Below are 22,040 nucleotides of genomic sequence, written 5' to 3' on the forward strand. Positions count from 1 at the left end.
GTTTTATTTACATAATTAAATTAACGGTAACTTTTTCAAGGCTGCCAGACTTGGTCAACGAACGAACTAAAATGAAATTCGCACCAGCTGAACTAAATGACCTACATTAGCGATCCAGCTGGTTCGTTCACCTTACCGATTAGTTCAATTGAACTTAAGCCGCACGACTTGGCAACTCTAAAATGTAAGACGGACGACCACGAATTGCAGCAGTGTGTAATATTTTTTTATTGTATATTAATTATGCCAAAAGTTCATATGTTAAATGGCATTCAAATCAGTAAAACAATAACAAAACATGTGCAATAATCGATAGCAGCACAAAATGTCGTAAAAGACGAGTTCAATGTAACACTATTGATAAACAAAAGTATTGCTCTGCGTTGTCTGCAAAAAATTCGTCATCAGCTGGTCTCGAGTCAAGTCTCGGGTCTCTAGAGTGGACGTAATTGCATTTGCAGTTAATTGTGTGACGTGCGCGAGAGAGCGAGCAACAACAACAAGAGCAACAGCAACAACAATAACAATATAAATAAATAGAGAAAAACAAACTTTGCTGCCCAACAACGGGTTAATAAGGTGAAATGTGAAATATATTCAATTTGCCAACATAGAAAACCAAGTCTTTGAACAAAGAACATGTATGTATGTATGTATGTATACATACACATACAATCATTCATATTCGCTTGTGATTTGAGCAATTTTGTCCATTGTTGGCAATTCAGCAATTGCAGCTGACGCAGATGCCACACTCATTAAATGTGTGTATGCATAACGGTACAAATAAACACTCAAACACTCAGCTCGAAATCTCAAGGACACCACGACGCATCGGCAACAAGTGTTTGTTAATTGTTATTGATTTTATCTAGTATTTAGTTTCGCTTATTTCTCTCTTCACAGACAGAGTCACAGAGTCACAAACGTCGCCATGGAGTCTGCGGACACACTCATGGAGGAGCAGAAGCTCATGGCCGAAGCAAAGTATCGACAATATATGACAAATATTGACAAAGCGCTGCGCAATTTCGAATACTCCAGCGAGTGGGCGGATTTAATATCTGCCTTGGGCAAACTAAGCAAGGTACGCTGATCATTTATCTCAAACTAAATATATACATGATAAGCTGGTCCCCAAAGGGAGCCTGGATTCCATTTACCATCCATGCCCGATAATGAGAACACTTTAGTCAACATTTACATTTACTCGAAGCTCTGATTCATACGTTATTTCGCTCTTATCGACCATGTTTTCACAGACTTCATAACTGTGGGATTTTTTACACACACACACATACTACAGAGTATTCACATTTTGTTACGTCGCGTGTCGTTGCCATGAAAACTTTAGAGCAGCATTAAAAATTAAACTGGGCTCTATTTAAGTCAAGTATGAATAATAGGCCCAACTAATCAGACTGCTGGTACTTTATCTTCAATGAGAACTATTTTCCAACCCGATTTCTTTGCGGAAATTAAATGTAAGGTCACAATAAAAATGCTTTTTATTTATTTATAATAATTTAACTAAAAGAAGTCAATGAAAAATTCGGAAAATAAGATTTGAAAATATATATAAAAGAAATAATATTAAAAATAACACTTACTTTTATTCATAAATAATATTAAAAACAAGTATAACATTTTGACTTTTCAATAATTATTTTTAGATGGAAATAATTATATTAAAACTTATAACAGGTTTGAAATTCTAAATCATCTATATACATAAATAGCATTTTCCTGACTTACTTATTCACCGACTGACTGATTATTGCACTGGCCAAACCATAAGACCTAGAAGGCTGAAATTTTCACTCAACATAGCTGAGGCAATTTTATTGTACAGTAAGACGTTTAGCGAAATTCGAATTGCAAGAGGGTCAAATTCGAGGTCGAAGTTTGAGAAAATTGCTTAGTATGAAAAACTTTGTTAGTTTTAAAGCTTATAAAATTTTAAATTATTTTTTTTTTTTTTTTTTTTTTATTTTAAGTAAATTAAAAATTGTTTAGAAGCATTAACAGCATATTTATACATATACTACATAAGATTTTATTTCCATTGTTTTTTTGATCTGTTCTGACTTTTCTTCCATATTTTTGCGATAGGCTATATCAAGTAATACACAGTACCAAGTCATACCGCGACGACTGAAGATTGCCAAGCGTTTGGCTCAGTGTATGCATCCCGCACTGCCCTCGGGAGTTCATCTGAAGGCCCTTGAGACATACTCGGTGATATTCAGCAAGACGGGGCCCGAGCGTCTCGCCCAAGAATTCATATATGGGTGAGTAAGATTAAAAGCTTAACTTGATTGTATTTCTTCTATACATGTATTCCTTATCTCTCCTGTAGCGCTGGACTGTTTCCGCTGCTGGGCTATGCGGCAATGAATGTGCGACCCGCACTGTTGACCCTCTATGAGACATACTTTGTGCCCCTGGGCGACAAGTTGAGGCCGGCCCTGAGCGGATTTCTCAGTGGTGTGCTGCCTGGTTATGACTGTGGCCTGGATCATTTTGAGCGGATTAGTGCGCTGCTCAAGAATGTCTGCTTGGCGGTTAATCCGATGCACTTCTACACGGTGCTCTGGGAATCGGTGGCCAATAATGCGGCCATACGCTTGCCAGCGATTACCTTTCTGTTGGAGCACTTCAACAAGCGCCTGGACATGCAGAAACAAATCTATATAATGGGTCACAATCGGGAGATAATGATGTCGGCGCTGTGCGCATGTCTCAATGATTCTTTGATTCTGGTGCAGCGCAATACGTTGGAGTTTCTGTTGCTCGGATTTCCTATGCACACCAAGCTCCTGGATGAGGATCAGTTGGTGCTACTTGTGACAAACGGTCTGAATACGATTTTGAGGCGCGACATGTCGCTGAATAGACGACTCTTCTCCTGGCTGCTGGCCAGCGAGGTGACCAAGAATTCGCCTACCTATGACACGCTCTCGCTGGACTCGGCATCCATTGATGGGCAGAAGGAGGTGGAACCGTATTTTGTAACACATTCCAGGCACATACTCATCCGTGCTTTGGTCAGCACACTGCGGCTCAGCTTGGAATGCCAGCCCATGGATCTGAAGCCGTATCGCATAATGCTGTCGCTGTTGGACAAGGCGGAGATCGGCAGCGCCGTGCTGGACTTTGTGCTGCATGACATAATACGCGCCATGTACATATCCAGCAGCAACGCGGACGCGCTCAAGTCGGCCAACCTGCTCTTTGCCACCTTCGATCCGGCCTACATCTGGAGCTACATGACCAACATGTTTGAGCGCGCCTGCCAACAGGCGCCAACCTCCTCCCAGTCCAATAGCGATGGCAAATTTGCCAGCATCGTTGGTTCCGGTGATCCGTGTGTGCTGGAAATCTGTGTTCTCACCGAATTCCTACTGGAGACCATCTCACTGGAAATGTATACGGAAACGACACGCGTTTACTTGCCAAAAGTATTCCTAGCCATCACACAACTGCTCTCGCTGCACATGGAACGCCTCAGAAGCGATGAGATCACCGCCGCTCTAAAGCTCTGCATGAAGATCGTCTCACGGGTGCAGCCAATGATAACGTAAGAGAAATGTTGCTTATTTAACAATATATATTTTGGGGAATTGCCCATTTGAGATTTATAAAATGAAAAACAATTATCTGGAAGAATGAATAATTCCCATTATAATTAGTATTTCCTTAGAAATTTGTATTATAATCAATAATTTGAACCTTGAGTCTGAATAATAAGATTAAATTTAAGAGTTCATCCCGTTTTCAAATAGATAATTTTATTCTTTGTAGTTACCTGATATATTCTCACAATTTTTGTCTTTTCTCCGATTCTGCAGAAGTCCAATTAAGCTGAACAAGCTGATTGAGCACAATGTCTCCGGCTCGGATGAGAAGATTGTCAATGCAACCGGCAACAACAACAATGGCAACAGCAGCAACATGATGGAGTCTGCCACGCAGTCGAATGCCTTGGAGAAAAGTAAATCCGATTCACGTCTCAATCAGTTTGGGGAGCATTCGCTGCAGAGCGGGGAACCCAATGACGAGGAGCTCATACGACGTTCGGCCTCCAATCAAAGCGTAGTGCGACACAGTCCTAAGAAGAAGGCCAAATCCTTTTCACGCCTCTCGGAACTAGACAAAGATGTGAGAAAGCTCAGCTTGAAATGTGGACTCGTATACTTATAAATCTTTCGTTTTGTCAACTTCTAGATAAGCAACTCGGATACGGGACAACAATCCTCGTCGGATCTTGACACGCCGCTCAGCATTAAGAAGATTAAAGCCAAGGCCAAGGCGCCCTTTATACGCAGCAGTCCCAAGAAGACCAGACCCAAAGATATTGTACTGACGCCCAATGCTGGCACGACAGGCGATGTGCCCGACGATGCTGGCGAGGAGCCGCCCCGAAGTGCACCACCCGATCACTGCCAGGAGTTCCAGCTGGACGATGAACAGGCCAAGGCACAGCAGCAACGAGGTTTCTCCATTCTAGAGAAATGTATACGACAATACGAGATCTTCTTCGAAGTCTATCTGGCCAGGCAGCTGCTCCAAATCGAAACTGCCGCCAGCACCGTAGATATAAGTTCGAGCAGCGACAAGTGTGCGGTGAAGGTGCAACTGCAACGCACCTCGAGCCACAGCACAAGTCTGTTTATGGTTGAGCAAGTTCTGGAGCATCAATGTCCAGTGCGTGAGTCACAAATTGAACGTTTGTTCAGCCTGCTACGTGTGGACATTGTGGCACGCTCCAAGCAGCTGCAACGTCTGCTCAATCTCTCGCTGCCCACAGTTAGCGCCAGCGAGATAAGCAGCGATAGCGATGCCTCGGATGAGCCACAACAAAAGCTGCTCATCGATGGCCAAACCCAGCGCAGTGTCCAGCAGCTCTCGGAACTGCAGCTAAGCTCAGCTCTACGTACTGCAGTCAAACTGGCCGCCACGTTGCTGGTGGAGATGTCAACGTTTCCCAATTGCAACAAGCACATTGTGCTGGATAAAAGTGGTAAGAGAAGTCTGTTTATTTAATGTGGTTTAAATATTTTGTTAAAATTGGATCTCTTTACGTATAACATGAGTTCAAATTTGAGGTTTAGTATAGATAACTTCCTAAGATATTGCAATCAAACTCAAGTTATTTATTAAATAATATTTTATACACACCTTGGAGATAATTGGACTGCTACATCATATAGCTGCCATTGGAACGATCGGTATAAAGTGCAATTTTTGTATAAAAAACATGATTTTTTCAAGATATTTAATTTATAAGCAATTAATAAACTTACTTAAACTTTAACAAATCATATCTTGTGCTTGACTAACTGAAACTCTTTTGCAGAACCGGAACTTCCCAATTGGCTAAAGGTGCTCTGTCTGGTTGCCTGCTTTGCCCAGAGCGACAAGGAGCTGCAGGTGTCCGCCATTACCACGCTCTTTGATCTGATCAGGTAAGCAAGCGAATTATTTTAATTGGTATTTAACTCATACATCTTTATCTTTCACAGTTTACTGCGTTCCCAAATCGAGCACACCACGAGTCCGGGCGTAACGTTTGTGGTGATGCTGCCACTGCTGAAATTTGGCCACGTTAACTACATGGAGCAGCGGACACGTGTCTTCCAGCTGATCAGTTCCATACTGTGGGATTATCTGGGCAGTCCGGGTATTGATCCGTCACAGATTGCGGCGCTGTTGCATCAACTGCACAGTTGCCTGGATAGTGGACTTGTGGAATCGGTGATTGGCAATCGCATGCATGCCCAGCACTTGCTCCAGGCCCAATCCCAGACTGCACTGGGAGCTGGGCACGCATTGAGAAGCTTCCAGCTGGAACGTGTGACGGATGCCCAGCTGCTCTGTCCGTCTGGCTGCATGGAGCGACTGCGGGAGAGTCAGGCACGCAGCTACAAGAAGTTCGAGCTGCTGTGGCATCTGGGCAGGGAGAAGCAGATGTCGCGTGGCTTCGAGAAGACGCTGCTCAAGGTGCTCGACACTTTGGGGCTGCCACATTACATGTCCGAGCGCACGTTTGTGACCAATTGGCTGCAGGCGTCGCTACTACGCGGAGATTTGGCACGTTTAACCAAACCACTCTACAAGATTCTACTCTCGGCCAGCTCAAAGCGTGTTGGCATTGTCCACATGCAGCAGCTTTATCGCGAGGCCGTCGAGTTGGAGCATGATGAGACGCCGGCGTTTGAGCGTGATGTCTATGCGATTAGCTCGGAGCAGGGCAATGTCAAGTATCATCACATGGAGGCGGCCAGCAGCAGTGGCACCAGCGTGGGCAGCGGCAAGAAGAAGAGCCCCATCAGGCATCTGCCCAAGAAGATCTTTGGTGTCACCCTCAGCAAATCCAATAAAACATCCAATTTTGTCAGCGATAAAACTCCTTTGGCAAGTGAAGCATTGCAGGATATTAATACGATTGGATTGATTATCAATCCGCTGGAGAATGCCCATGATTTCGATGATGAAACGGATCTGGAAGAACCGCGCATTGAGCTGGTGCACAGCACTGGCAAAGATGCACCTCAGACGCCGCTAGAACAGAAATTGGCCAGCGCCATGGATGAAAGTGAGCAGGCGCAATCCCAGGCAGCAGTGGAGCCGGAACCCTCGCTGCAGTACGACCAGGACATCACCGACAACTCGGACAGCAGCGACTTCGAGTCGGACTCGGACCAGCGTGAGACGAGCATTGAAAAGGAGGACAGTCTCACGATCAGTTCAAGTGCAGGAGGCGCTGGAGGTGCCAGTGATGATGTCAAGCGCTTTGTGGGCGACTGTGAGCGTGTCACGGAAGCGTTGACCCAGCACGAGCGGATCAAGAGTCGCAAAATGTATCGTCTAACCAGGGAGAAGACGCCCGGCGACTCCAGTCTCAATGAGCCCGAGGAGCAGCAGGCGGTGGACAATGAGCACGCGTTGCCTGCAGATGAGTATTTCAACGAGGCGGCAATACTACGACCACAGGACAAGAAACTGGCCAAGGAGCTGAGGAAGCGAAAGAAACTGTTGACGAGCAGCGATAAGAAGCGTCTTAGCTGCATTTCCAAGACATCCACGGACAGCAATCACAGCAATCTGGCGGAGCAGCTGGAAGTGGAGACACACAGCGAGGAGGAGGAGGGAGAGACGGGCAATGAGTCCAACAATACCATCAATGTGGAGGACAAGCGACGTAATCTTTGCTTGGAGACAAACAAACTGCAGCCGGATTGGCAAAAGACGCTCGAGAAGAGCAAACAGAATGTGGAAATCTTGCGACAAAATGCGGCAGCTGCCGCAGCAGTAGCAGCAGCAGAGGAGCAACTGAGCATACGTTCGTCGACCAAGAGCAACAGCTCGTTGGGCTTGGGCATTGGCAGCTCCAGGCAAACGGATGCAGCGCATCTCTATCACAATCATCTGCTGCTCTATCTGTCCATCTATGACACCAGACAAACGTTGTACGCTCTGCAGACGCTGAGGAACATCATCTGCTGTGACAAGCGGACGTTCCTCTGCCTGTCGATAACCACATCCTTCACGAGCGGCAGCCTGAAGCAGCTGCTCATCCGTCATCGCAAGAGCATCTCCGGCAAGGGATTTGCCGGCAGCGTGAGTAACTCGGAATACGCTCAGGGTTATCGTGGTTGCATGCATCTCGAGCTTCTGGTCACCCTGTTGTTGTTCTATGCTCGCGGTTACTTCCAGCGCGAGTCCTTGGATGCACAACGTCAGCAGCCGACGCTGCAGGATGTGGTTAACAATCGTCGCATTCAATTGGAGAGCATTGAACTCCTAGCACTCATCTGCACGGAGCTCATTGAGATTGTCAAGGGCATGGGACGCGGCTTGGCCTGTTACATTGCGGATCTGCTGGCGCGGGCCAAGCTGCAGAAGGTGATGCTGCACTGCCTCAACAGCTCCGTGTGCAACTATGGACGCAAACCGATGCAGATGCAGGCGGGGATGGGCAGCAGTTATGCCGAGCAGGTGCTCAATTTCAATGATCCCCAGGATGATCAGCTGCATGCGGATTGCTTTCAATTGCAGCTGCTGCGTCTGCTGCTGTCCGTGATACGACTGGAGCACGAGGTGCATCAGCTGCGTCAGGACACGCCCAGCAATGCCGCTGGCGAGGATAGCAACGCCTCTGGGAATGCGTCACCCACACGCCTGGCCGAAGGTGCCGCTGCCAATGTCAAATACCTTCCCAACTGTCTGATCAGTCAACAGCCCATGTTCCTGGCCGCCGTGCTCGGTGCACTGCAGCAGGAGAGGTTGCGCCACTTGCATCGCAATTGGACGGATCTGGTGACCAGTTCCCTCAACTGCTTCAGCTTTGGCTCGCTGACCAACATTGTCATCAGTGTGGTGCATCAATTGTGCAATAATCTGGATCGCTTGGCCAAGCTAACGTTGCCCCAGCAGCGTCACTTTCCTCCCGACTATGTCATCTCGCAGCTGGAGGCCTTGACCATCCTCTGTCACTATTGTCTCCTGGACAACACTCAGCAGACGGCGCTGTCGCATCTGTTTAACCAGGCCTATCCGCAGACAAGCTCGGCCGTTCAAAGCTCCAGCACTGGACAACTGCTCAATAGCATCGTGCACTCGTTTCTCTCGGCAACGGAGTCCACATCCACATCGTCGGCACCGAGGAATCCACAGCTGCAGGCGGCACGCAATGCGGTGCTATCGCATCTGCCGAGGATCATGACCAGCGTGGCGGCCATTTGGGACAGTGAACTGGGTCAACTGCGTCCGGTGCGTCAGCAGCTGTTGGAGTTCCTTTCTCCAGTCTCACTGCATCATGGCTGCAACTTTCTGGCCGCGATTGCCGTCACCTGGCAGCAACGGGGCTGCAACAACAGCTCCAACAACAACAGCTCGTCTTCCTCTGGAGTTGCGGAGCAATTCCAACGCAACTCCACACTGCAGGCTTGCCCGGCACAGCTCAGTCTTGTCTCGCTGGTCTCCAGCATCCGGGTAATGCCCATGGATTCGTTTGTGCAGACACTGCATCAGGTGGTCAAGTCACCGCCTCCCATCCACAGGCCGCCGGCACAGCTGAGCATTGAGGTGAGCGCTCTGGAGCTGTTCTATTTCTATATGAGATCAGCGCCGGCTCCACAGCTGGCGGATGCTTGGTCGGCGCTCCTGGTGCTAATACGGGATGGTCTCAGCCTGACGCCGCCGGCACAATTTGCGCTGTTGATGCTGCTCAATGAGTTCGTGCAGCGTTGTCCTCAAATGCCTTTTCCGGACAAGAAGGAGGTGCGGGAACTGCACGATGTCACGGCCAGATTGGTGGAATCACTGTCGAGCGTGGCCGGCGCCTGTCTGGAGCAAACGACCTGGCTGCGTCGCAATCTGGCCGTCAAGGAGGACACCGATGGCCATGCCAAGGATAACAGCTTGGGCGGCGGCATTTCACAATATTCTCTGCAAGCACAAAGTGTTCTCGCCGGCATTCTGTCCAATCTGCTGGATGTGGCGTACGGTTCGCAGGAGAAGGACAAAGTGGTGACCATTGTGACCACATTGCTGTACAACATAACGCCGTATCTGAAGAATCACACGGCACGCAATGTGCCCTTCTTCTACGCCTGCTCCGCTCTCCTGGCCAGCCTCAGTGGCTATCAGTATACGAGGAAGGCGTGGCGGAAGGATATGCTGGATCTGTTGCTGGACAACGGCTTCTTTCAAATGCACATCTCGTGCTTGCCGTTTTGGCGCCAAATCATGGACAGCCTGATGACATATGACAATACCACATTCCGGGAACTGATGACCCGTGTCTCCCTCTCCCAGGCGGGCAGCATCAGCATCTTCGCCTCTCGCGACCAGGAGTACGAGCTGCGTGCCATGCTCCTCAAGCGTCTGGCCTTCGTCATCTACTGCAGCGAGTTCGATCAGCACAACAAGTATATGCCAGACATCCAGGGTAAGCTCCGATCCAATCACATCAGATTTCCTACAAGTATTTGACTATAGCAGGGAATAATACCGTAACCGGTACCGTTAACCGAAACTAACCGTTTCATTTTTAGTACCGGCACTGAAACCGTAACCAAAATTAATATTCTTTCATGAACCGAAAACCGAAACGCTTGTAACGGTACGATTGCGGTAAAGTTGATAGGTCAAAGAGTTGACAAACTTCCAGCTGACATAACTTGAACAAAACTGACCCAATTTTCAAGCGGAATGTCATTTTGATCATGATTTGGCCTCTAAATTAATTCTGCATTTAAATTTTTAACATTTAGAAAATTTGATATTTTTTCAATTCTAAGCCATCTAACAGCCAATTTTCCATACCTACCCCTTGACATTTTTTCAAAAACTTTGATCTCTCATAACTTTATCAAAAATGAACCGATTTTCAAGTGGAATGTCATTTTGATCATGATTTAGCCTCTAAATTCATTTTGTTTTCAATTTTTGTTAATTTAGAAAATTTAATTATTTTCGACCAAGACGTGATTTCAATGGTAAGGGGGGACCCTTTGAAATTTTGAAAATTCCAAATTTTAAATCTCAAGTTTGTACTTTTAATCAACTCCTTTTATCGTAATTAGTATAAAACGACACTTTAAACTTGATTCTGAGGCTTCTTATTTTTTTGTACCGATTTCAAGCGGAATATCATTTTGAACATGGTTTGGCATTTTAATTTACTTTCCATTCAAGTTTTATTAAATTCGTTAAAAAAAAATTTATTCCTCTGGATATCGATATTTTAAGAATACCTCAACTGGGGATACAAAATCTGAAACATAATACTTGAATACATGTAATTAGGTAATCACTATAAAGGAAAATTTATTAATAACTACGGTCGGTAAGCTCGACTTTGACAAGACCCTGTACCTATTTTGTAGTCAGCTTTGTTATGCGAATTCTTTGTTAATTAATTAAAATTTTTAATTGTTTAAAATACAACATGTAGAAATCCGGCATCATGATAGGTGATCAAAGTTACCTATTAATAGCGAAACACGTTACAGATGACGCTTTACCGCTTTACACTGAAAAAATTAAGTGACATCATATTATAAATGTGAGCACGCGCTGTGGGAGAATAGGCAGTCAAACATGTATATAAGGTGACTTTAGAATACACGTATAATCTCTCTCTATGCGAATGTTGGTGGCGATGATTCCCACAATAAATTTAAAATGTTTATTACCAAACGATTGTATAGAAAACTCAACCGCAGTCAGAAATATAAAAGCAATGACTGTTTTCGAATACTAATATTTATTAATTAGATTTACCTTAACTATGAACTTATTTTTTTTATTTATTTTATTATTTTATATAGTTTTTAAATGGAATTTCCTAGTCATTATTTCATTTTTTCTATTCCTATTTATGCTTAGTTTTTATACCCTTTAATTAAAAAAAAAATAGTTTTTTTTTGTACTGCTTACAAATATATTCCCAATTTCACTTTTAAAAACATTTATAACAAATATTTTCCATTTGCCCACAGAGCAATTGGCCAACAGTTTGCGCCTTGTGCCCTTGGGTCCATCGGTTCAAGCAGCCGTATTCCTGTGCTTCCGCGTGCTTCTGCTGCGCATGTCACCGGACCATGTCACCTCATTGTGGCCTATCCTCATAGCTGAAATGGTGCAGGTCTTCTTGCAAATGGAACAGGAGCTCAAGTCCGAAACTGATGAGCGGAGGTAAGAGTCATGACTTGACTAGGCTTTAATTTATAATAGTTAATTGTTTGTTTTAATGTTTGTAAACAGTCAACAAACACGGCTGCTGTCGGGCATCGATGTCTCCTGGTCGTCATCCAACTCGAACACCAGCAACGGCATCAATGCCCAGACGCCCATGCAACAATGGCGTTCCGTTCAGCTGGAGGCGTGCAAGTTACTGGAGTTGGGATGTGTGTTGCCGGCCACTAAGCTGCCACATTTCCAAATGTATCGCTGGGCCTTTGTGGGCACGGAGTTCGATGTGCACGAGGAGGTGGTGCCGCTGTCCAATGGCAGTGTTGAGAATCTGGCCGCGTTGCCAAGTGCGCTTTATGTGCCGCACGTGAGACGCGTCTCCCGGCTGATGGACATGAAATACACCAGCCACTCGCCGGTAAGAGTCAATTAAATTGACAACCAAATGACAACAACAACTACATCTTTTTCCTTTCTCTTTCAGTTGATGCAACGTCCGCGTAATCGTCACTTGATGCTGAGTTTCCAGCAGCTGCAATCGCTGCATGAACTATATCCGTTCTTCTCCACGCTGGGCTTTAGTTGTCCGCATTCGTGCAATTATGCGGATGCGGAGCAGGATGTGGCAAACTGTCTGCAGGAGATTGAAGATGTGCTGGCCCAAGATTTTCTAGAAAAGCTGCCCAGCATGACAACGCCCAGATGAAAACTGGTCGCGGCCTATAGGCAGACGCAGGCGCAAATTCAGACCACAAGCCTGACACAGTTCGAGCTGGAATTGAATCTGGACGCCAACGGGCAGACGGCACGCATTGTGGCTGCTGTCCAGGCGAAACTAGCCGAGACTAGCTTCACGCAGACAACCAAGAAGACAAACTTTCCATTTTATGTGTGAGAGAATTCATGCGTCAAGCGATACGATAGCTATAATCTTAGTTAGAAAAGTAAAAGTATCTGTATCTGTATCTTATTCTGTATTAATGTGTAATGAACATCGTTTTAACTGTTGCGTATATAAGTCAGAGTCAAAGTCCTATGAATTGTTTAGCTTATTCTAGTAGCACCCTGTATGTATGTATATGTATATTTCAACTGTTGATAGCTGCGCCGAAGTAAATAAGATGTTTAAACGACTAATTGCAATTCAATACATCAAAAGCATTTTATTTCAAAATTTTCTACTTTTTCAGACGTGTAGAAACGTAAAAAATTGAAGACATTTATATGAAACAGATACACGATTAACGCTTAAATTAAATAATTTCTTAAATGCTATCGTTGGTTTAGAGAATCAAATAACGATCAACAAAAGCATTTTATTAAAAAATCATCTGTTTGTTACAGATATTTGATTTAGGCATAGAGATTGTAGACATTTATATGATTCAGGCACACGATTAACTCTTAAATTAAATAATTCCTGAAGTACTATCGCTGGTTTGGAGAATTAAACAACGGGTACACTCTGCGGTCTCGCCTCACGATTCTTCAGTAGCAGGAAGTACGAGAAGACAATGCGAGTGCAGTATAAATGAAGAGCTGCAAAAAAATGTGTATCACAAAAAGCAACTAATAATAATCTTTATATAATAAGCTTCACTGTATTATTTACCAAACATCACGATAAAAACTATTGTTGCCACAATAAATCCTTCGGAGGTGCCACCAAAGATCCAGGCTAACGGATATCCGATGATCATGAGAAAGCCATATATAAGCCAAATTCCAACCAAGATATAGCTTTCCTGTAAGTGAAAGAAAGAAATTAACACATATGTATTGTTATAAGCAGGAACCATAATGTTAATGAGATATTATAGATAGACGGATAAAGTGATAGCTTTTATCATTAATTTTTTTCTTTAGTTTTCGAATATCGACAATACAAAATCCGTATAATATTGTTTACATTCTAGTATTCTAGATATCTTATCTTGTCCAAAATGGATAATTATGGCTTAAGGAAGCAGTGTAATAAAAAAATGCTTTTAATAAATTTACTCACCCGCTTACAACCCAAGATTAAGCAAACATTGCAACCGATAGTTAATGCTAATCCAACGAAAGAAAGAGCTGAAAATATCCAAAAATTCGCATGTTAATTTACAGTATTTACTTAATATTTCAAATGTGTTTGCGCCCAAAATGCGAGTTCTCTTCTCTTCTCTTCTTTGCAATCGACACACGCATAAAGAAAGACAAAGAGAGAGGCAAAAAGTTGTCGGCATATAGAAATGAATGAGAGAAGAATGAGATTGTATTGATGACAACAGCGTACGCAAGGTAAAGTTACGATAGGTGGCGTTTTCACCACAGCTGCGCTCTTTCGAGGGTCCAAGCGTGCTTCCAAACGGCGCGACGCGTCGCTATCTCCTTCTAGCGCGTGCTGAAAGAGCGAGCTGATGGTGTATGCCCCCTCAGTACATTGGACGAAGTCACCAATGTTTATATAAATTCGCCTTGAGCTGCCGTTAAACACTGTGCGTCTGTGGCAGCGCTGCACATTGAATGTGCTGACTACTGTTCTACACTGTTGCCAATTTAACTACAACTTCGTATTGGACAAAGTTTTATTTATTTGAATTAATTAAAATACCGGCATATGCGAAGATTCAGTCAGTAGTGTTGAAATCGACAGAATAGCGTTTTTTTAAATTTATTACTAGCCAATAAGGTTAATACAAAAATAATTTTCTTAGCACTTTTACCTATTTCTAGACATGTATCTTTTTGGTTAAATAAGCTGCTTAGTAGCCCAGAAAATTTTAGCAACACAGACTGCAACTTAAATTATATTCTCTTTAGTGTGTCTCCATTCACGATGCGACACTTTGAATAAAGCTGTAAGGCTGCTTTACTGTCTCCCATAAAAAATATTATAGTTTAACAGAGTGCGTGAGAGCTTTAATTCAACTTGACGTCATCATTGGATACATTCCCAGCATTGTTTGAAACAAAACGAAAACAAGTCTCCGCATGTTTCGATTAGGGGAGTATTACTCATACTTATATTTATGTATATGTACATATATAAGATACTTATTTACTTCAAGACAGTTATAACAGAAAAAAATATGATTTCTTGATTTAATGATTCAGATTTTTTTATCATATCCTCTATTATATTGCGTAAACATTTCATATAAATAATTTGTATACTCTTTATGTATATGAGAATCGAAAGAACTCTTCTTTTACTACCATGTGTGGTACTTTCTTGAAAACTTTAAACGCGTTTTCAGCAAAATCATGCTTTTTGAGTTAAGACAGTCAGTCTTTAAGTAAATGAGCGAACACAAATGAAACAAAATAAATTTCATTGACTTACTCGAGGGATTTAATATCGAGCCTAATACAAAGAATAATAGCGTGAAGGCTGCGTAACCCAGACACCAAGTACGCAAATCTGTTTGGCATGGTCCTTGATCAACAGTAAGATCGAATTTCATTTTGTGGCTGGTCTCTTATTGTTGTTAAATATACTACAAAAATTAGTTGTCAGCAACGATGACAAATGTTTTGTTTTTTACGAACAAAACGAGTTTCACAACCGACGCGCGCTAAAGATGAACACAAACTAACGCGTCTCCGTGTTCTACGCTCCATTCTTCTCATATCCAATATTCACCGAGCGTTAGAGGGGGAGAGACATACATATGTAAAGGGGTGTGTGTGAGAGTGGGAGTAATTTATAACAACTCTCTTAACTATTATAAATGTCTCTCGTAGAACTAAATAGAACAAAGGTTTTGTTTGAACATTCAATAAAAATAAAATTGTCCGGCAACGTTTGCTAACAGTGAGCTGCTAAATCACTGTTGCCAGCTTATATATTTTTAAGCTAGTTCTGGCTGTTTTCAGAGTTTGATTTCTAGAAAATTTTGAAATTTGCTTTTCGGCGGAAATCTTGCTATTTTAATATCTATTTAGCTGTTTCTGGCTATGAATTATTTTTTTTTGCCAAAATCTATGCGCAAAACTACACACAAAAATAAATGAACCGACTTTACAATGCCAAAATTATGATGTGCAGAAAAGTACCTACGCAAAGATATCGATATCGATGAAAACTTTGTTGATTTGGTCAAAATAATGGATGTTTTAGAATTTTAAAAAATGCTGCTTAAGCTGTTTTATCATTGCAATTTAAGATATTTTTTGGATGCTTTCCCACCAGAAACAGCTATTTTTTCGCTAAAAAGTCTGCAGCACTGTCTCTTATTTAAAGTTGCTGCGCAAATTTCATTGCATGTACTTGCAATTGTGACGCGGTAGATGAAGCTACATAAAAGTTCTAGCGAAAAGGTGTGCGGTTTCTGATTTCATTATAAAGAGCAATTGCTTTGTGGTTTTAGTGCGAAGCCATTTGTATTTCGAGTCTGTGCGGAAAACGAAACACAGAATCAGTGAAAATGATGAACAAGATGTTTTTCATGCGCCTCAACACCGCCGGTGTTGTTATCGGCTGGCTGGGTCTATTGGGCTCCTTTGTATTGACATGTGTGCTGTCCGCCATATTGGGATACTCTGATGTGATCGCCAAGAGTTTTGTGGAGAAGATGGAGGTGACCGACCCGAATGCCTATGAAGAAATTCATATGTGTAAGTAATGACAATGCATGCAACTGCCTCAGAACTTTACAATTTATACATAAATTGTATCATTTTAGTCCTTGTTGTGGTCTGCAGCGTCTACTTGGCCATTAACGTACTCAATTTGCTGGCATCTGGCATGCTCGTCTTGGGCACCATGAAGGTGAGTCTGAAGTCAATAGGAGAATAATCGAATAATCGCATTCATTGTTGATTCTTGAATTTGCTTTCATCTCGAAATTCTTGTAATCAATCGTATGTCTATCTCGTTCTTCCCAACGCAGGAACGTCACTTGATGCTTCTGCCTTGGCTGATCAATGCCGGCCTGAGCATGTTAGTTAACATTCTCTATGTTATGGGAGGATTCATCGGCTTGTTTGCATCTCCCATGCCTGAACCCTATATTAACATAGTCTTGTACACGGCTGTTGTATTGGGTGAGTAATAGCTTCCAGATGTATTTTGTATTAACAGTGCATACATGTGTTATCTCATGTGTACATTTACATGCACACATACATGAATTCCGGCTATGTGTGAGAGCGTATGCGTGCCGCTTATCAGTTATTTGACATGTACAATATATATGAGTAAACAATACTAATTATTCCTGTTCTACTCGGTTTATCATTTTCAGCAATTCAAATCTACATTTTCTACGGCATCTACTCTTTGTTCAAGCAAATCCAGCAGAACAGCGATCAGCAACGCCCATTGATCCAGCCACAGGCCGAAGCTGTGCCACATCAGACAACCACTTATCCCAACTATACCAAAATCTAAGCTCGGGGAAGAACCGCAAACGGAGCGAGTTTTTGCTGATAGCAAACGAAGCGAAAGCGATAACGAATTGAATTCAAATATATAAAAAATACATATATATTTTTGATGTAACCCTATACATAATATTTCCTAATACTATCGTATATAACCATAAATATGTATTATGATCAAATATTTTTTGCCATTTTTGGGCCATTTAAATTAAAGTCCCGCAAAGTTAGGGGGAAAAACAACGCAGTTGACTTTGAAATATTAAAATTTAATTGTATCTTTTGGGTATTTATTTTTAGAAAGTTTTGATAAAATACCGCATATATAATCGATTAAAATGCCGATATTGCAAGTGCGAGTTGATATTTTAAGTTTCAAAATCCAAATCTATCAAATGTACTTGTTTTGTCATGTGTTTTAATAAGAAAACTTAAAAACTTGTTTCGAAATTACACAAAACACATTCTCTTACATGTACATTTTCTGTCTGTTATTTATGATAAATCTTCTTTATCTGCTAAAAATTCATTACAGGGATGTTAAATTACACAGTATGTTAACCAAATCTGCGAATATGACAAATTTTAAATATGGCAAATGAAGTCAGTGTGGCTAAAACAGCTTTTTTTCCGTCAAATCTGGCTTTTTAAAAGTCAAATTGCGTGAAAAAGAGCGGGATTTCTGTACTGTTCTTTTAACATTTTACTTTTATCGCTATCTTTGCGAAAAAACACATAAATGTTAAACTTGCAGGTTTAATATAAAAGATCTTATTAATGTTTTAATTTATAGTACGCCAGTGTTCGACTTTCACATCTATTTTTTATGCGATTGCCCAAGGACTGCCATTGCTAAAAGTATTATTTTGTTAACAAAAATAAAATAAAAATGAACTTAAATATTAAAAAAAAAAAATTGCAGCTCCTATGCCTGAAATATCAGCTTTTTTTTTAAATCTACTTCCCACTAAAAACAGATTTTTTGCTGCCGTAAAGTTGGCTGCACTGAATGGAATGAACAATGAAACTGTTAAGCGTACAGAGTTGTTGTACATGCATATATTTGTATACAGACAGCTTTTTATTATATCAGTAAAATTTACAAATCTCAACGCATAAGAACCAAGTTTTTGTTGATTAAAGCTGTGTGCGCTTATTAATTATAAAAATATATTAATTTGCATATTAATTTCGAAAGCTGGTTTACAAAGTAAAGCCAAAAACAAAAAAATGCTAAACTCCTTGTTTTGTGTGAATCTACGAACCGCTGGCAAAACCATCAGCTGGATTTCTATTGTTTTCTCATTGATATTGACAGTTGCATTTTCCTTCATTTTGAATGAAATAAAGCCCGTTAGTTATATCTCTCTTGAGGATAGTTATGCACTCCGAGAAGGTAAAGTTGAAAATAACAAGAAAAACTCCATGAATTTCCTTGAGTCGTGCAACTTTTTCTTTACAGGCTTTATATATGTGATATCCTTTTGCTTGACGATTGCATTGTTGAATTTACTGATTTCGATCTTTCTTGTCCTGGGCATAATTAAGGTAAGGCTAAAACGTCATAAAATACATTGCAGCTCATCATGCTAATCTCTTCTTCTCAGGAACGTCACTTGCTATTTCTTCCCTGGCTTATCTGCTCTGGTATTGTTTTGACACTTGGAACTTTTTTAAATCTCTTCTGCTTCATTTCAAGTTTGGTTTTAATTAACACTTCAAGAGGTTATGAGCCTCTGTATTCCATCTGTATTTTTATAGTACTCGGTGAGTGATTCTAGCTTAATGTTGATTGGACTTTCAAGATTAATACCGTCTAATATGATATCTTTTAGCTTTCGGAATATATATTTATTGTGGAATCTACTCATTATACAAACAGGTAGAGTACTCCTACAAACAGAAGTACCCTTTGAATAATCGTATGGATGCAACGGCTGGATATAGCCATCTGGAAAAAAGCTTTGTTAGGCTATAAGTTCCATGTATACCTCAATTCAGTCCTGAACTTTATTTAAATGTTGAAAACGAGAAGCAGATAATGTAAAATAAAATCTCAATTATGACTGACACTGCTAAGAAGTTATTTCTCTATGTATATAAATATAGCAGCATATTGTTTTAATAATCTTATATATTGTATTTATATATTCTCAACTTTCTTGAGAGGTATGCTTATCGAATCTATGTACATACAGTCGTATATAATAGTCAATATTTAACATGATTAAATAATTTTTGCATGCCAATTTGGTACCATAAATAAAAAAAAATAATATAATAAAATACCGCATAGTTAGAGTATATAAATATTAAAGCTAATATAAACTTATGAGTATCAAAATAAAATGCAAATTTAGTTAGCAATTGGGCTGTTTTTATTAATGTTTGCCATTAACACATACATACAAATAAACACATAAATACCTACATATATATGTACACATAGAGTTAAATTGAATAGATGGGGCTGAATTTGCAGAGTGTTTCACGCAGAGCAGTTACTTGTAATCGTTGTGACCTGTTGTTGGGATAAAGTCCAATGGTCATTTGCCCAATCCCAGCCACATGTAGCTGGGATCTATAAATTGGGAGCCCCGATAGCCGTTGGGATTGCGGGACACCAAAGATCGTATCTTTTGCGAGGGTTGATAGCTGCGCACGGATTGCAGAAATTTGGATGGATTACGATCAGGTAGCTGACCAGAGTCATAATCAGAATCGTTTGCTATATCTGAGCTCTGCTCAAGCGCATATGGATGCCGACCCTCGAGTAGTCGGGACTCTCCCTCGCCGAGCTGCTGGGAATGCTCTGCAAAGTGCACGTTTGCCTCGAGCTGCTTGAAAAAGTCCCCCAGATTGGTCATGACTCCTGGAAGAGAAGAGGACACTTATAAAGTCACAGTTGAAGCATGAAGAGTAGAGTGCATCGATTTGTAAGAGCCAAATAAGGAAACCATAGTTCTAAAATCAATTCCTAATCCCAGCTTTTTGAGTTGAAAACATTTTTTTTTTGATATTTTTAGCATGATTTCCCATATCTTTAGTATTTTTAGACCGATCCCGACAAGATTCGTATCAAATTATCCTTAAAACATAATTTTCGTCCTTGCAAGGACTGAAAATTGATTTTAGAACTATGGTTTCTTGGTAAAAACATCTTAGAATTGACCATAGTTTACGAATATGGGGTACCATATTTTTCAAAAAAATCGATGCACCCTAATGTAGAGCCTTCGGTTACCCACCAGCGCTGATGGATGGTCTAAAGAGTGGTCCCTTGTATTTGAATGGTTCCCGCTTTAATTTCTGATGCTCCTGCGGCATATCGTACGCATCTTCATCCTCGTCATTGGTTTGCAAGAGTTTGTGGCCGTGTTTCAATTTTGGCATGACCGGAGCCGGAGATTGCAGATCGCCCAGCCATGTCCGATGCATCTGCAACTCCTTCAGATGCTTGTTGTACCGCTGATGCCAAAGGCTGTGGCCTCTGTTCCAGGGCATCGGAAACAGCGGGAAATTAAACGGTTGCGCCAACGCATTGCCAAATTCGGGCATCATTTCCTCAGTTTCAATTTTTGGCAAAGGGCTTCCGCTCTCAAGAATATTATGCTCAGAGGTTTTCTCCAGCTCCATTGGCCAGTTCCAGTTGGCCAAGGCACCCTCCGCATCCGTCTCCGCTTCAATGGGCGCCGGTCGCAACGGTGCTGCTGTAAATCAACGCTACATTAATTGACTGTGCCCCAGGGATTAATATGAACTTTCGGTAGTCAAAAACGGATGTCCAATTTCCGTTCTGACACAGTGGATTTTAATTGTTGATACTGCGAGTATGGCATTCAATTAATCGAAGGTCATACAATGTAATGTGTATAAACTCAATGGGAATATAAACTTTTCATTCAATTCTATGAAATGAAATTCTAATCGCTTTTTATTCCCATGGGTTTGCTAATGGTCCGATTTTTTTTTTCATTTATAACACTTGTTTATTATTAATAAGAATTTATTATAAATTTGTATGCTATTGTGAGTAATACGTTTTCGTTATCAGCATCAGAATTTTATGTTATGCCTAATCTATTCAAATTAAAATAAAATAAATAATTTTCAGTATATTTAAAATAAAACTATGAGGCTTAATTCTTTTGGACGAGGACAAATTCGACAGTGTTTGAAAAAACAAAATATTTTTTTAAGGGACCATAAAAACTTAAGTTAATTTTTGGTATGATAATACCAGGTATTAGTTTAAAATAAAAACTAGATTTTTAAAATTTTATTAAAAACAATTTTTATAAAAAAGTATGTATATTAGTTTGAAAAGGTTAGTTTAGAAAAACTTTTAGTATCCTGATCAGTTGATTTTTAATAAATATAATTTTGCTCATCTTTGTAAAACTATAGGACTTATATATTATTTTGATTTCATTTAATCTCAAATTGTAACATACCTGTCATTAGCAGCAACAGCAGCGAAATGTTTCGGCTTAAACTTAAATATTGAAGCGTCATTATTGGTTGAGTTAGATTTACTGAGCGATTTTACATTTTCTGCGGTAACTTTGTCCGCGCTGTCTTAAGAGTTTTTAAAAACATCTTAGCAAGAAAATCAGTGTTTTATTTGAAGACACAGTGTAAACGTAAGCAGAAGCAGAAGAGGAAGATCATGTGCCACAGCGAGGCAAATGCGACTAACGGCGAATGCGACGACTTTGTCTGTTTTTATAGCTTCAAGAATGTATCCTGCCCCGAGCACCTGTTGCCCGACGATGCGACGACGTTGGCGATTGTAACATAGCCGCAGGTTGCAAGTGGCAAGTAGGCAGGTGGCAGGTGGCAGGTGATGCCTGCTCGGGACATGCGCAGCAGTCGCAGTTGTCACATTAGTTGGATATTTGAAACGCGACTCGAGCTTTGGATGGCAATTGGCCAATTTGTGAATGAAAGTGGGTAGTCTGCAGTGGTGT

At 41.4% G+C, this 22,040-nt stretch overlaps 5 protein-coding genes across 5 annotated transcripts; 3 read left to right on the forward strand and 2 right to left on the reverse strand.

Moving 5' to 3' along the window:
• The first annotated feature begins 209 nt into the window (after positions 1-209).
• On the forward strand, positions 210-12,853 carry LOC117785515 (protein dopey-1 homolog). Its single transcript, XM_034623588.1, has 11 exons — positions 210-579; positions 907-1,087; positions 2,113-2,291; positions 2,360-3,580; positions 3,852-4,161; positions 4,228-5,023; positions 5,360-5,468; positions 5,526-9,955; positions 11,511-11,706; positions 11,776-12,121; positions 12,188-12,853. The coding sequence occupies exons 2-11, from the start codon at positions 935-937 to the stop codon at positions 12,407-12,409; spliced, it is 7,962 nt and encodes a 2,653-aa protein (XP_034479479.1). The 5' UTR covers positions 210-579; positions 907-934; the 3' UTR covers positions 12,410-12,853.
• On the reverse strand, positions 12,841-15,281 carry LOC117785529. The gene is made up of 4 exons (XM_034623602.1): positions 15,032-15,281; positions 13,709-13,776; positions 13,316-13,448; positions 12,841-13,242 (listed from the first exon to the last, which is right to left on the reverse strand). The coding sequence occupies exons 1-4, from the start codon at positions 15,150-15,152 to the stop codon at positions 13,151-13,153; spliced, it is 414 nt and encodes a 137-aa protein (XP_034479493.1). The 5' UTR covers positions 15,153-15,281; the 3' UTR covers positions 12,841-13,150.
• A 668-nt stretch (positions 15,282-15,949) lies between these two features.
• Positions 15,950-17,313, forward strand: LOC117785526. The gene is made up of 4 exons (XM_034623600.1): positions 15,950-16,305; positions 16,374-16,459; positions 16,581-16,734; positions 16,935-17,313. The coding sequence occupies exons 1-4, from the start codon at positions 16,116-16,118 to the stop codon at positions 17,078-17,080; spliced, it is 576 nt and encodes a 191-aa protein (XP_034479491.1). The 5' UTR covers positions 15,950-16,115; the 3' UTR covers positions 17,081-17,313.
• A 900-nt stretch (positions 17,314-18,213) lies between these two features.
• On the forward strand, positions 18,214-19,142 carry LOC117785527. The gene is made up of 4 exons (XM_034623601.1): positions 18,214-18,466; positions 18,533-18,618; positions 18,678-18,837; positions 18,906-19,142. Exons 1-4 carry the CDS (start codon positions 18,301-18,303, stop codon positions 19,046-19,048), a joined length of 555 nt encoding a protein of 184 aa, XP_034479492.1. The 5' UTR covers positions 18,214-18,300; the 3' UTR covers positions 19,049-19,142.
• Positions 19,143-19,445: 303 nt separating this feature from the next.
• LOC117785525 lies at positions 19,446-20,739 on the reverse strand. Its single transcript, XM_034623599.1, has 2 exons — positions 20,319-20,739; positions 19,446-19,942 (listed from the first exon to the last, which is right to left on the reverse strand). Exons 1-2 carry the CDS (start codon positions 20,704-20,706, stop codon positions 19,617-19,619), a joined length of 714 nt encoding a protein of 237 aa, XP_034479490.1. The 5' UTR covers positions 20,707-20,739; the 3' UTR covers positions 19,446-19,616.
• Between the last annotated feature and the right edge of the window lie 1,301 nt (positions 20,740-22,040).

Source organism: Drosophila innubila (genome assembly GCF_004354385.1).
Source record: "Drosophila innubila isolate TH190305 chromosome 2R unlocalized genomic scaffold, UK_Dinn_1.0 1_C_2R, whole genome shotgun sequence".
Taxonomy (NCBI): domain Eukaryota; kingdom Metazoa; phylum Arthropoda; class Insecta; order Diptera; family Drosophilidae; genus Drosophila; species Drosophila innubila.